Raw genomic sequence first — 12,600 nt, forward strand, 5'->3', positions numbered from 1 at the left:
CCTTTTTTCTTTTAGTTACTTTTAATAAAATTTTCCTTCTACCCTTTAAATATATTAAGCCTACTATACCTTCCTCAAAATCCTATCTCACAACAAAATAAATACATAAATAATTTATTGACAATAAAATCCACCACACTCATCAATACGTTAATTAAGAAATCTCAAGATTAGAAAAATCTTGAATTAACAAACCAAAACCACTACAGTGTCATAATAACCTTTTGCCAAAGTTTCTCTGATTTTCTAAAGTACCCAGTAAAGGCTGTTTTGTTGTTTTGAGTTCCTGAGAATCTCTTGCTGGTATTTCTCCAGTGAGTCAAACTCAGAGAACACAAAAAATTGTAACTCCTTTTAGATGTCTCCTTGAGAGAATTGTTTGGGGGTTGGGGGTCAGGGCTTGTGTGTCCTGCTTGGCCCAGCCCAGGCAGGGCTTTCCCAGCCACATTCCACACTCCATTGCCCAGCTGGAGCCGCTGGTGCCTCTGAGTTGTGCTGCCCCAGCCCCAGGGACGCTCTCCTTGTCTGCCCATTCCCCCATGGTCTCTGGGCAGGGATGGCCTCACTGGGGGCTGCTGACATCCTCAGCACCTTGGAGGCTGCTGCTGAATTTTCCTGCTCCAGAGGCTTGTTCAGCCTGCAGCTCTTCAGTGCAGGAATTCAGTGTCCCAGGGCTCATTAACATTCAGAACACCTTAACAAGCCAAGCCTCTGGGAATCATTTGATTTCAGTTTCCAAATCATTTGTAGTTAGGTAGATTTCAGTAGTGTATTCAAAGTGAATACATGATATTTAAAAAGACAGTAAGAAAATATTTTTTAGGTCCTGTTTAGTTTTTTTTTCCTGTTAATTCATTGATATATGCAATCTCCAATTGACATTGAAACCAAGTACCTCCTCATGCAGTTTGAATAGATATGAAATCAAGACCCTTCATGGCTGACAATCAATCAGACTCTGTCCCTACCCCCACCCCACCATTTCCCCCATCCAAGCCCTGGCACTCAGAGCAGCCTTGTGCAAATCTGAGCTCCCTCCAGCCCAGGCTGCACCTGCAGCTTTCAGCTCCTTGGCTCCAACTCCCACCTGCTTTCCTTGGAGAAGGAGCTGCCTGAGACACAGAGGGATGTTCATTTCTTGTCAGCCAACAAAGCCAAGGGAAGGCACAGTTCCATCCAATGCAAAAGTCATTCCTCTGCTGGATATTAAATCCACTTTCCACAGCCAACAGTCTCAGAGCAATGGAAAACACCTTCTGTGCCCAGCACAGATCCCAAGGTCACCCCCCCAAACCCTCCCTGCCCCAATTCTGCCCAGATTTGCTCTTTGCACACACGAGTCACAGGCTGAAGTCAGGAGTTCCCTCCATGCCCAGAGGGAGGAAAAGAGAGAAAGGGGATGAAGAGCTCTCCTGTGCAGAGCCAAGGTCCAAGTGCAGCCCTTGCAGTGGGAACCACAACTCATCAGGTTTGTGTCCTTTGGCCTCAGGGAGTGGTGACACTCAGAGGCACAGAAAGGCTTCTTGCCAAGAAACATGAGTTGAACATTAGAACATTTTAATAACCATCACAGCTTTCCCTCAGCTCTCTTTGGTGTCTCAGCAGCTTCTGACATGTCCACCATCCCCCAGGGATTTTTGTATGGGAAGAGTTTTAGACAAAGACATAGGAAAAGGTAATTCTAGGATAGTTATAAATTTAATTAGAATTTTGAGTAATGTGATGTTTTTTTCAATTTCAGAAATATTGAGGAACATCCTGAAGTTCAAAGCATGAACCCAGTCAGTTGCGAGGCACTCAAATTGACCAGAAAGCATCTGGAGGAGGAAATCTGGGAGAAATGGAAGGGAAATAGATCCAACTGGTCAAGTGAAGAGATGTCCTTCGACATGGCCATTTATCCAGGAGACCAGGAAGCATGTGAAGGAAGGAGTGTCATGAAATATTAGACTGAATATTGATGGCAAAGGCAGAGGGGAAGATCAGTATTTCTTCTCCTGCCATCACTAAAAGGATCCAGTAGATCCAGGAAACTCCTGTTCCTGGCAGGAAAAATTGGCCATTTCTTAAAAGTATTTAAATGACCAAGATAATAAAAATACGCTTGTATATTATGAAACCAATGGTGTTAAAACCTGTGCCCCTTTCCAGGCAGACATCAGCTGTGTGCCCATGACAGGCAGTGCCACTTGTGCCCTGAGGTGTGCCCCATGGCCTCCCTGCTGGGCAGCCTCTGTCCTGCAGAGCCTGTGGCACCTGTGGGGCTGCACAGACAGCCCTGCCCCGGGCTCTGCCGGCCTCTGGGCCAGCAGAGAGGCAGCCAGGGCTGGCCATGGCTGGGAACAGGCCCTGAGCCCCGCAGGAGGATGGAGCTGGGCCACAGCCAAACTCAGCCCAGGCCAAAGCTGGGCTCAGCAGCCAGGGCTGCCAAGGGCTGGGCACAGAGGCTGGCACTGACAAATGTCCTGGGCCCCCTCCCTGCTCTGTCCATGCCACCAAGGGCACAGAGCAGCCTCCTCTCTGGGCCACTTGCTTGTTTGCAATGCCTTGCACAGGCGCTGGCCCTGCCCCACAAGGCCTGGCCTGAGTCCTGCCCCTGCACGCTCAGCCAGGCTGAGATGGGCACTGATGGTTTCTGGGCCAGGCTCTCTGAGCCCAGCCCAGCTCCCTGCAAGCTCTGCCAGCTGCCCTGAGCTCTGGGCAGCACCAAGGGCCTCTCCCCAGCCCAGCCCGGCTGGCTCTGGCCCCACAGCTCTGCTCAGGCCAGGCTGCTCTGGGCACTGCCCCATGGCCTCAGCCCCTGGCAAGGGCACAGCAGCAGCTGCAGCTGCCACAGGACTCAGCCCAGCCATGGGGGAAGGTGCTTGGCCAAGGCCAAAGGAGGCTCCCTGGCTGCTCTGCTTCCCTCGGGCTGAGGTGCTGAGAGCTCTGCAGCCCCTGCTGCCATCCCATCTGCCCAGGGCAGCAAAAGAACCCCGGCCATGGGACCCTCAAGAGCTGCTCCTGCTCCAGGACCAGGGCCCATGCCAAAGCTGGGGAAGGCAAAAGCTGTGCCTATTTCTGTTCATTGCTGCTCTTGATGGGGATTGACCTTCATCCACTTGGAGGTTGCTGATGAGTTTTCCTACTGCAGAGGCCTCTTCTTTCTTGAGCTCTTCAGTTCAGAAATTCACTGAAAAAGGCTCATAATCATTTGTTCAAAACACTCAAATAAGAAAAGCCCATGGGAATAATTCAAGTTTTAAGTTCTTCTGTGGGTAATTAGACATTTTTTAGAAGTCTATTCAAAGTGAATCTGCTATATTGGAAAAAAAGCAGAGAAAATTGTTTTCTCCTGGTTTTTTTTTCTGTTTATAATTTGGTATCAGCAATGTCCAATTGATATTGCCCCCTGCAACTTCTAATGCAGTCTAAATAGATAAGAAGATCAAGACCCTTCATGGCTGATAATCAACCAGACTTTTTCCCCACCCTCTCCTCACCATTTCCCTCATCCAACCCCTGGCACTCCTACGGATCAGGAATGGTGTGGCCAGCAAGACTGTCACACTAGGATCTTTTCTCTTGAGAAGCTGTAATGTTTCAGCTGCTCCATGTTTTGCTGCTTTGAAATGTGATTCTGAGAACTGTTTACCCAGCAGGTGAAAATGTTTCTACTTGATGACCAATTACAGGTCCAGCTGCTTTGGTACTCTGGTCAGTTACAAGATTTTATCATTCCATTCCTTTGCTTTCTAACCTCCAATGAAATCCTTTTTTGTATTCTTGTAGTATAGTTTTATTTAATTATAATATATATCATAAAATATTAAATCAGCCTTCTGAAACATGGAGTCAGTATTCTCATCACTTCCTTCATCCTGGGACCCCTGCGAACATTTGAACTGAGGACCAGGACAGTGAATCTTCCTCTGTGCCTGGCACTGGTTGAGCAGCACCTTGAGTGCTGTTTCCAGTTCTGGGCCCTCAATTTAGGAAGGACATGGGGGGGCTGGAGCGTGTCCAGAGAAGGGCAACAAGGCTGCGGAGGGGTCTGGAACACAAGCGCTGTGAGGACCAGCTGAGGGAGCTGGGGTTGTTTATCCTGAAGAAGAGGAGGCTCAGGTAGACAAGGCGGTGTCAGGGCACAGGTTGGACTTGATGATCTCCAAGGTTTGTCCAACCTTGCTGATTCTGGGATTCTCTGGAACCACCCTTGGAGGAGTTGCAGGATGAGCCCTGGGCCTCCTCTTCAGAAGCTCCAGCAGCCCAGGTCCCTGAGCTTCTGCTGCCAGCCCCAAAGCCCATCCTGGCAGTCCTGCAGAGCCTCTGCAGCTCCTCCTCACTGCCCAGAACAGGGAGCCCCAGAGCCAGACACAGCAGCCCAGATGTGCCCCCCTGGCCTGGGGTGCCTCTTGCAAGGGAGCAGCACCAGGCACTGCAGGAGCCTGCAGACAATTCCTGCAGCACTTGTAGGATGATCCTGCTGCCCAAAGGACGTTCCCATGGTGGCAAGTCAGGAACTGCAATGGGGAGTGGAGCCAGAGAGAAAGGGCAAGCAGGGGTGGGCTGTTTGAAGGGGAGGGGACAGCAATAGGCAAGAGGAAGAAAGCAAAGCTGAAGCCAAGGAAATGCTCGGGGTAGTTTGGGAGTGGCTGCCAGGCAGCCCTGGCTCTGAGCAACAGTGTCCGCAGTGGGACAGGAAACTCCCAGCTGATGGGAACAAACTTTCTGGCTGACTGCAGAGGCCAGGACAAAGCTGAGTGGTTTCCCTGGTGTCCCCCAGCCCTTGCTGGCCCCAGGGGCTGATGGCATTTGTGCTCCCTCAGGTTCATGTCCCCACACCAACAGCATGGGCGTGCTCCCCCTGCTCTGTGCAATGCAAACAGGGGCTGCTGAGCCAGTGCTGCCGTGTCTGTGCCTGCAAGGATGGGGCACCTGTGTGAGCTGGGGAGAGGCCAGGGCTGCAGAGGGGGGATGTTGTTGGCAGCTCCTTCAGGATGCTCTGGGACGCTGCCCTGGGCTGTGCAGCGCACTGGGGATGGATCAGCCCCTGCTCTGCTGCTCCTTCCTGTCTGCCCCAGGGCCCTTGCAGAGCCCCAGCCATGCTGTTTGCCCCCAGCCTGCCCACAGCCAGCCTGGGGCTGCTCACGGGGCTTTTCTGTGCTGAGCATTGGCCTGGGTGTGTTCTTGAGAGAGCCTGGGCAAGCAGCCTGGAGCCCCCAGGCCCTGGCCTGAGGCGTCAGCGCTGCCCCAGCAGTGCCCATGGCCTGTCCCTGCTGCAGCCCCGGCACTGCCACCCCCAGGGCTGTGCCCGGCCCCGAGAGCACTCAGGCCCTGCAGCAACACCACGGCCACCAGGGCAGCGGGGCAGGGCCACGGCAGCAGCACTGGCAACACCAAGTGCTGCTGCTGCTGGGCACAGCTGCTGTGCCAGCACTGATCTGCCTCCAGCTCTGCACACAGACATTGCTGCTGCAGCGCAAGAGAAGGCAACAAAAGGACAGAAAAGTTCTGCTTTTTTCTGCTGAAAACTTTTTTGGGAGAGATCATCATTTCATTTAAAGGCACCAAGAACACAGCCCCTCATTGATACAGTCGGTGGCTACAGGGGTGGTGGAGAGGAACAAAATGACCAATGGAACAAACAGTGAAATTTCTTTTTGGACAATAAGAACAAAGTAAAACAAAAGTAAAGGAACTCTGAAATGAAACCAAGAAGAAGTATCAAAGATTACTTTTATTGCAAGTGATTTGCAAATACTGGCCAGCAGTTTAATGTTCCTGAAACCATCGGGTCATCAGTCTCCACACTGCAGCATTGAGCTCCTGGTTCCTCTGGCTGTAGATGAGGGGGTTCAGGGCTGGAGGCACCACCGAGTACAGAACTGACAGGACCACATCCAGGGATGGGGAAGACTTGGAGGGGGGATTCAGGTAGGCAAATGTGCCAGTGCTATAGAACAGAGAGACCACGGCCAGGTGGGGGAGGCAGGTGGAAAAGGCTTTGTGCCGTCCCTGCTCAGAGGGGATCCTCAGCACAGCCCTGAAGATCTGCACATAGGAGAAAACCATGAACACAAAACAACCAAATGATAAACAGGCACTAACAGCAAGCAGCCCAAATTCCCTAAGGTAGGATTTGGAGCAAGAGAGTTTGAGGATCTGTGGGATTTCACAGAAGAACTGGCCCACGGCATTGCCATGGCACAGGGGCAGGGAAAATGTATTGGCCGTGTGCATGAGAGCATTGAGAAAGGCACTGGCCCAGGCAGCTGCTGCCATGTGGGCACAAGCTCTGCTGCCCAGGAGGGTCCCGTAGTGCAGGGGTTTGCAGATGGACACGTAGCGGTCGTAGCACATGATGGTCAGGAGGCAAATCTCTGTTGCAAGAAAAAAAAAAAAACAGAAATACTTGGGCAGCACATCCTTTGTAGGAGATGTCCCTGGTGTCCCAGAGGGAATTGTGCATGGCTTTGGGGACAGTGGTGCAGATGGAGCCCAGGTCAGTGAGGGCCAGGTAGAGCAGGAAGAAGAACATGGGTGTGTGCAGGTGGTGGCCGCAGGCTACGGCGCTGATGATGAGGCTGTTGCCCAGGAGGGCAGCCAGGGAGATGCCCAGCAAGAGGCAGAAGTGCAGGAGCTGCAGCTGCCGCGTGTCTGCCAATGCCAGCAGGAGGAAGTGCCTGATGGAGCTGCTGTTGGACATTTGCTGGGGCTGCACATGGGGACCTGTTCATGGAATATAGGACAGTGAAGAGTTAGAGGAGATACCTGTAACCAAAATCAAAGCCATTTTCCACACACCCTCCTTTATACCACACATGGACATGCTCTTGTGTTTAAGAGTTCTGATGTTTTCTTTTTAAGCTCTTTACATGTACTTCCTGGTATTCTTGGATATCAGAAACCCTCAGCGTTTCTGCTGCCCTCTGGTAGAACAGAGTGGTTTCCCTGAGGCAAGATAATGAGTGGAAACTGGGGGCAGATGATCTGTCACTTCATACTGTTTGCAGTTTCTCTGGGCTTTCACTTTTCTCGGGTGGAGGATGTTCACACTCCCGTGTTTCTCTTAAAAACCCCAGGCACTGCTGAGAGCAGATGGATCCACCACAGCCCAGTTTCATTTTTGTAGCCAAGGACTCTCTCTGCTCATTTCACCAACCCAGCAGCATTTTCAGCGTCACAACACCTCTCTCTTTCCCCATCAATCTTAAAACTCTGAGATACTCTAGGACAGGTTTGCATTATGGGTTGAAGCTCCCAGCCTGGACTGAAATCTCACAAGGACTTGCAAGTGTTCTTATGATGGCATTGGATGAAGGGAGACGCAGCTCCTTCCCTGGCTGCACTGACAGCATTGCCCAGAGCCGGGCACTGGGGACAGCGTCACCCTGAGCCAGCTGTGCCCCCTGCCAGAGCCCCCAGGGCCGGGCAGCTGCTCCCAGCCCTGTGCTCTGCAGAGGGAACTGGGCCCGGGGCTGCACAGCTGCCCCACGGCTCTGCTGCAGCTCTGCCTGCACAGGAGGGGCTGCACACCTTGGAGCCCCGGCCCTGAGGGCAGAGGCTGGGCTGGGGCACAGGAGGGAGGGGGCTTGTTCAGAGGGAGGGGCTGCACTGGAGGGGATCCTGTGGGCATCTCTAAACTCTCCCTGCCACAGCATTGCTGGGGTTTTTTTTCTCTCATTGCCCAATCTTCTCTCTGCTTCCCGGAGATTTTCCTCCTGCAGGTGTTTGACTGTGCCTGAGCTCTCCCTGCCAGCACTCACAGAGTCCAAATCTCTGTGCCCTCTCCTTGGTCTGACAGAACCCTGCCTGTTTGCAGGGCACTGGCTGGGGCAGGTTCTGTTTGCAGCTTGGAGAAAAGACAGCTCAGACTGAGCCTGATGGCTCCAGCAAAGGTGATGCTTGTGCTGTCCATGGGCAGAGTGGCTGAAAGCACATTAGGGATCTCCTGTGAACCCATGGATCACTTAAAGTAACAGTTCAGATGTCTCAAGTACTTGTCCAAATTCATAAATTATAATACATACTATCTTTAATATTTAACCCGCCCTTCCTGTTAGTCTCCAATCGTGGGAAACTGAATACAAACTCTTAGGACATTTCTGAATTTTTTTCAAAAAACCCTTCTTGGAAATATCCTATGACTTAGCAGAACCCCTCTGCATGTCAGAGCTTCATGAGTATTCCACCTCCCCTGCACCAGAAATACCCAGAGTTGTACTCACAGGGTCTGCAGGCATTGGGATGTTCCAGCTGCAGGAGATCACTCCAGGAGCTGCAGCTGCATTGTCCTGCAGCCAGGGGTTCCTGTGCCAGGGGCTGGCAGTGATTCTGCCCCAGGCACTTCTCAGCACCTTCCCAGCTCTGACTGATTAAAGCTCTCTGTGCCTCTGTGCTGTGCCCGGGCTGGCTGCAGGCAGTGCCCCAGCCCTGCTGGGCTGGCAGAAGAGCTGCTCATCAAGAGAAATGTGCTTTTGAAGCTCTTCTTGGTTACCAGGAGCTGCCTCTGTGCCAGGAGCCCAGTCCAGCTCAGCAGCACAGACACAGCACAAAGACTTTAATGAGCCTCTGGGGCTTTGTGCTCAGGCCCTGGACATCAGTCCCTGAGAGGGAGCTGAAGAAACCTCTCCAGAACCCCAAGGCAGAATCCAACTCCAAACTTTCTTGGACTTTTAATGCGTCCCACTGCTGGACACAACTGAGAAAGTATCCCCAGGCCCCAGGCAGAGCAGAGAACTGGAGGCAGTGATGACAGGTGGGGACAAAGAGAAGCCAAGTCTTGGTGCCCTGGGGAACAGCAGCAGGGTCTGTGCCACCAAGGGCTGTGAGGAGACACCTTGTCCTGAGCCACTGGGGCCTCCTGGCACAGCCCCAGCCAGGCTGGGCACTGTCAGCCCCTTGTCCTGCCCTCAGCATCCCCCCTAGCCCACATCCCAGGGGCCTCAAGGATCTGCTGGAAGGAGTCCCTGGGGAGCCTTGCTCAGCAATGGCCCTGGGGGCTCCTGAATGCTCCCTGCAGGGACTGCAGGTTTTTCGAAGGACTTTGGTTTGGCTTTTGCTTTGGAGTCTCTGAGAGCTTTGTGCAATCATGGGCTCCAATTATCTGCTTTAATTAGTCCCTGGAGAGGCTTTGTCAGTAACAACACTCATTGGGGCTCCTTACTACTTCAGGGTACTTCAGTTATTTTAAAGTACTTGGTGTTTCCCTTTTGATAAAAACTCTGTGATAAGTTTATGCAATCATGGCCTCAATTATCTGCTTTAGTGAGTCCTTAGAGAGCTTTGTACTGACACTCAGTAGGGCTCATTAACACCTTGAGATACTCAAGGTTTTTAATGTACTTTATGGATTTAAGAATACTTTTAGGTACTTTTAAGGTGTTTCCTTCCCACACTGACTATCTGAGAGGTTTTTGTGCTTTCCTGGTCTCCAGTTCTCCCCTCCAAGCAGTCCATAAGGAGCCTGTGTTGGCTATCCTCCCCTTTTCTGTTTTACAGCAAAGATGGAACTGGAAGAATTTTTCAAGACTTTCAAAAAGCATCCAAAACACATGGGAAAATTAACAATACAAGAACAACCACTAAGAGAGTTAAATGTCCTGTTTTAGCTAGACATCATCCAACCTTTTAGTCCCTTGGATTGGAAGAGTTTATTGAACCAGTCTTTGTTTTCCACTTGAAGCTTCTTGAACCCTCCCTTCAGTACTTGAATGCTCTTTTGGATTGACTCGCTGTGGCTGGAGAGGTTCATGCAACACATGCCCTCAGAGTCTACACAGCCATGCCCATGTGCTCAGAGTAAAAAGTTTATCGCTGTTCTGCAAGGTAGCATGTCTGATGGTCTCTATGTCTCAGAGCAGGCCACTCAATGTGAGGGAGGTAGCATTGGTTTGCTTACTTAACAGGCACCCAAGATGGACTAATTGTTCTAAAGCTTTAGCTGCAGCCACCCAAGGCAGTCCAAATTGGGGGTGCTACCAATCCAATACCTGGATTGAAGCTTTCAAAGCCATCTCTTTGATATCACCCAATACTTCTCTGGGGATACCTGCTGCTTGATCATCTGGTAGGCTGTGTTGTCCCTCTCCAGCTAGATGGTTGATTGTCAATTCTGCCCTTGCCTCATTATTAACATAGTCATTGCTATTAATTGATTTAGTATACACTTCCATCCCCTTTCCATCCCCCTTCCCACAGGGTGTATTCTGCAGGTGACAACAACATGGTCATAATATATTTTAAATCATAGGAGGTTGAGACATATGCTGTAAACATGGCACTCATTAGGCCATTAAAACAAGGTAAGTCCTTCCTATGATCTTTAGCTGCCCTGCACAGACCCTTGATTTCCCCTCAAACCGGTGGCTGATACCTGGGATTCTGCCCCCTTCTTTCATAACATGCGGGGGCAACGAGGAGTTTTTAGACTATTTGCCAGTCTCCTTTCTTAAGTGTTTCTTTCCAAATCCTTTCCTAGGGATCTTCTGTGGTTGAGGGGCAAGGTGGCTCTGGGGAATTGAAACTCTCTTCTGGGGAGGAAGAATAACTTGGAATAGAAACATTTGGATTAGAAATAGTGTGACAGCTGGCCTTAATATACTTGACCATGTGGGTTATATTGTTGCCAGACAGTGAGGCAAAGGCACTGCATTTTGTCAGGGGTTGGGAGGAAAGGCCTTGATTTAGGTTGGCCGACTTCAAGGGTGGAGTTCTGGAGGTATTGACAGTGGATTGACCGTGGGGGTGTGACCCGCAGTTGAGGGGGTGGAGTCCGGAGGTTCGTTCAGGGCGGAAGAGAAGGTTGTGGTAGCAGGAAGGGGAGGACCCAAGATGGAGGCAGGATGGTCGGCCTCTCAAGCCACATTCAGGCTCCTTCCATCTTGAGTCTCCAGGGCATGATGCTCCAAGACCGCATGGCCATTGCCATCTTGGACCATCGTGGAAGGTCTGAGAAAGGCAGGTTTGAGCGGAGGTCCTGAGTTTGGAGTGACTCAGGGTGGTGTGGAAGATGGGGAGCATTTGGGATGCAATGGGGTCCGTTTTGATGAAAAATTGTACAGTTTAACTCCCATTGAATCCCAGAATTCAGTGGTATGAATTTCATCAGCAGAGGCATGTGGAAAATTTTTAATGATCCACCTCATAATTGATTTTAATTTGTTCTTTGAAAATACTCTGTCATGCTCAGTGAGAATTAAAGCATCCATATATGCTCCTTTCTACTTTGGACATCTGGCTGCCCATTTTTCCCTTTCTCTGCCTAATGTGGAAGAGCCACCAGAACACCCCAAATCAATTATTGGAGGTGGGTGCATATTGTAAAAACACAGTGACTAAATGGGCAATAAATGTCTTGCATTTCCCCAAACCCACTTGCAGTCCTGTGCAGGTGAAACCGTCATTGTCCCTGCTGATCCTGGGCAAGGTTCCTTGAAGTAAGGATGAATCCACCAGGCCTGGCACAATCCAAAACCCCAGGGAGCACTGACCTATCCATCAGCTAACCCCAGCTGACGTGACTGACACAGGGAGCCCTGAATGTCATGGTCCCTGTTCAGGCACCAAATGTCCCAATGAGGGTGGCTGCGACAAACCTCTCTGGTTCCCTGACTTCAGGGCGAGGGTGGTGAAAATGAAAAGGAGCAGGATCAATGGAGTTGTTTAAAAGGAACTTTAATAACAGGGTGAAAAACAATAAACATGGAGTAGTCACTAACAGTATGAGGGGCAGGATCCAAAGACCTGAGACAAAGGGGAAGCGACAACCTGTACACTTGGGGGTAGAACCCTCTAGAACAATAACCCTATAGAAGAAATAAGTAACCAATAGGGGAGTAGAACTTGGAGAAGTTAGCATAACAACACTAAAGGCTTATTGAGTAACTGTCAAGTTCACCCTAAGTTAAACTAATCATTCCCAGCGCTTGAAACTCATGCCCAATTCTTTTGGGGTAAAATCTGGCTGACTCTGAGTTACAGCTGGGCTAACTACCACAGCTCTACTTTGCAATGGCCCCTTAGGACCATGTAGCCCATCAGAGCCTCAGTGATGTCTTTGGTTCCACAAGGCTCTACAGTGTCACAATGGTCCCTTGGATCCATGGTGCTCTGCAGTGTCACAATGGCCCCTTCATTTCACAAGGCTCCCAAATGTCACATTGGTTTCCATAGGAAGGAAATCACGGAGCCCCCATGTTTCTGGAGCTGATGAACAGCAACCACCAGAGGCCAAGGCAAGCCTGACCTGTCTGTCCTGGCAGGTTTGCTTGGAGCAACCCTTGGATATTTGAAATTATGAATGCGGAGTCCTAATTTCAGACATTTGTGCCTGGAGAAGAGGAATGATTTTCTTCCATAAAAAGAAAAGCAGAGAGCCCTTTCCAGTGTGTGGAGAACAGGTGAGTGCTGCCCCTCAGGAGTCAAAGACCAGTCAGACCTGTCTGTCCCGGCAACTTTTGTCTGGCAACAATCCTTAGATACTCAGAAATTTGGATTTTGGCCATGGATGCCAGGAAAAGATGGACATTTCTTTTCCATAAAAAGAAAACCCCAGAGCCCCAGTGTTTCAGGGGCAGATGGGAGTGGCCTTCCACATTCCAAGGTCAGCCAGACCTG

General features: G+C 50.6%; 1 protein-coding gene and 1 long non-coding RNA gene across 2 annotated transcripts in view; one reads left to right on the plus strand and one right to left on the minus strand.

The window, feature by feature from the left end:
* The window catches only part of LOC141727738 (uncharacterized), a 667,665-nt gene that overhangs the window by 626,123 nt on the left and 28,942 nt on the right, over positions 1-12,600 (plus strand). The gene's annotated exons all lie outside the window — the stretch shown is intronic.
* LOC141727751 (olfactory receptor 14J1-like) lies at positions 5,755-6,342 on the minus strand. Its single transcript, XM_074534035.1, has one exon. It carries the CDS (start codon positions 6,340-6,342, stop codon positions 5,755-5,757), a length of 588 nt encoding a protein of 195 aa, XP_074390136.1.

The sequence above is a fragment of the Zonotrichia albicollis genome, unplaced genomic scaffold (genome assembly GCF_047830755.1).
Source record: "Zonotrichia albicollis isolate bZonAlb1 unplaced genomic scaffold, bZonAlb1.hap1 Scaffold_254, whole genome shotgun sequence".
Classification (NCBI taxonomy): domain Eukaryota; kingdom Metazoa; phylum Chordata; class Aves; order Passeriformes; family Passerellidae; genus Zonotrichia; species Zonotrichia albicollis.